Source organism: Berghia stephanieae, chromosome 15 (genome assembly GCF_034508935.2).
Source record: "Berghia stephanieae isolate SIO BIC M18660-M18661 chromosome 15, UCSD_Bste_1.3, whole genome shotgun sequence".
Classification (NCBI taxonomy): Eukaryota; Metazoa; Mollusca; class Gastropoda; order Nudibranchia; family Aeolidiidae; genus Berghia; species Berghia stephanieae.
In genome coordinates this window covers 1,620,417-1,622,916 of record NC_088374.1, presented here as the reverse complement: position 1 = coordinate 1,622,916, position 2,500 = coordinate 1,620,417, and the positions used below count along the sequence as shown (strand labels likewise).

At 39.3% G+C, this 2,500-nt stretch overlaps 1 protein-coding gene across 2 annotated transcripts in view; it reads left to right on the top strand.

Moving 5' to 3' along the window:
* Window positions 1–2,500, top strand: part of LOC144960271 (uncharacterized) — a 29,701-nt gene that overhangs the window by 4,183 nt on the left and 23,018 nt on the right. For both annotated transcript variants that reach the window (XM_078893315.1, XM_078893314.1), the window contains exon 2: window positions 2,260–2,462. In XM_078893315.1, the coding sequence (XP_078749441.1) occupies window positions 2,260–2,462 (203 nt within the window). The remainder of the gene's footprint in view (window positions 1–2,259; window positions 2,463–2,500) is intronic.

Genomic DNA, 2,500 nt, shown 5'->3' with positions numbered 1-2,500 from the left:
AGAAAATTACTTTTTAATTTTAAAGACAACACATTGTATTTGTACTATGTTGCGAGTTGGGTCAGAAAAAAAAACTAGATTAAATAATCTTTAAGATTAAATAGTGAATTCATTTCGTAAGAATGAAGTTGGATGGACAATGATTCATGAGCCTTTCGAATCTCTGTCATCAAAGTGGGGCGTCTCAGCTGCCTCCACCAGGTCGTGAATCTGGTCTAACCAACGTTTTCGATCTGAAGCAATTTTATCTTCAGTACATGAAGCTCATCAATGGTGTTAAGATTCTGTTGCTGATCTTCCAATGTCCCTACATCTTCCAATGTCCCTACATCTTCCAATGTCCCTACATCTTCCAATGTCCCTACATCTTCGAATGTCCCTACATCTCCCAATGTCCCTACATCTTCCAATGTCCCTACATCTTCGAATGTCCCTACATCTTCGAATGTCCCTACATCTTCGAATGTCCCTACATCTTCCAATGTCCCTACATCTTCCAATGTCCCTACATCTTCCAATGTCCCTACATCTTCCAATGTCCCTACATCTTCCAATGTCCCTACATCTTCCAATGTCCCTACATCTTCCAATGTTCCTACATCTTCCAATGTCCCTACATCTTCCAATGTCCTACATCTTCCAATGTCCCTACATCTTCCAATGTCCTACATCTTCCAATGTCCCTACATCTTCCAATGTCCCTACATCTTCCAATGTCCTACATCTTCCAATGTCCCTACATCTTCCAATGTCCCTACATCTTCCAATGTCCCTACATCTTCCAATGTCCCTACATCTTCCAATGTTCCTACATCTTCCAATGTCCCTACATCTTCCAATGTCCCTACATCTTCCAATGTCCCTACATCTTCCAATGTCCCTACATCTTCCAATGTCCCTACATCTTCCAATGTCCCTACATCTTCCAATGTCCCTACATCTTCCAATGTCCCTACATCTTCCAATGTCCCTACATCTTCCAATGTCCCTACATCTTCCAATGTCCCTACATCTTCCAATGCCCCTACATCTTCCAATGTCCCTACATCTTCCAATGTCCCTACATCTTCCAATGTCCCTACATCTTCCAATGTCCCTACATCTTCCAATGTCCCTACATCTTCCAATGTCCCTACATCTTCCAATGTCCCTACATCTTGGTTGGTCCGACGGGCAAAGTTGTTCCAGGTCTTCCCCTGAATGGGGGTCGACATAGTTTGACATGCGCGGTCATTGTACTATTGGCAGGAATGTTCATATCTCGTCTGAGAATATGACCAGAAAGGCCCAAGTTTGTTCCAAAATTCCAGGATTAATAATAAAAACTATAAGTATGCAGGGAACACATGTTAACGTTTATTTTATCGCATCTCAAATCTTGCCAGTTTGACATCCGACGACTGTTGTTATATCAGCACGAAAATATTACAATATCGTGATATGTGTTCACAAACAGTAGACGTTGGTGCAATTTAACATTGAGGCAACAATCCTGTCTGTATCATTGGTGAGGCAAGGTATTAGACGCACATGAATTATGTGAATGTTTACGGTAGTGAAATGATTTTATGAAAATAATAGTATGTGAAATATTACTTTGCAACTTGCTGTACTGTAAACATTTCGTTCGTGCTAGTTTCAATTATTTTCATAGATCTTAAGGAGATATTTATTTTAATGTACGGGTATAACATTTGGAGTACAAACGTATTTCATTCTTTGTCTGTTTAATGTAATAGCCATGCAAAAGGTCCACTGGAATACAACAATCAGTTATAAAGATACCCACTCTAAGCTTGGATATAAATTATGAAACGAACTATAGTATGTATTTTATTATATCTTACATTATCATATCAATGTGGTTGTCAGTTTGATATTAGAATACTTTTGACAGAGGTTTGCACGACTATGGTCCTGGGTTCGAATCCCGCTGTGAGTGGCGTTTAATTGAGTCCTTAGAAAGGGCTCATTACTCATATTTTCTCACCGTACTTAGGTTTATAATGATTACCTGACAGCTACCAACTTTGTATCTGTCCAAAATAAATATAGTAATAACCTAAAAAGCGTCATGACTAGTCCTACATGTTAAATGTCCCCGTAAAGCGCTTTAAGCATAATTAGTGTATGTGGCGCTATATAAACGCTTAAGGACTTTTATTAGACCTTCTGACATGTTGATGTGAAGCGCCAGTGAGACAATCGATTATAGCAGGCTGTGTATAAATTCAATATGGATTATATTATATTTTCCAGGCTCAGCCCTCCGTCTGGACGTATCTCCTGAATCCTTCAACACGATGGTTACTGACCAACTCGATCTCACCTGTATTTCTAACGGCCCTGCTTGGATCAGTTCTATTATGACACTTGAGATTATGAAGAAAGGAGAGCATCCAATTGCAGTGATTAGTTCCAAGGGACTCGCTAAGGGAGCTAAATGGAATGATAATGTTGAGGTATTTTACCAAACACATTGAGACAGAATACCTATTAA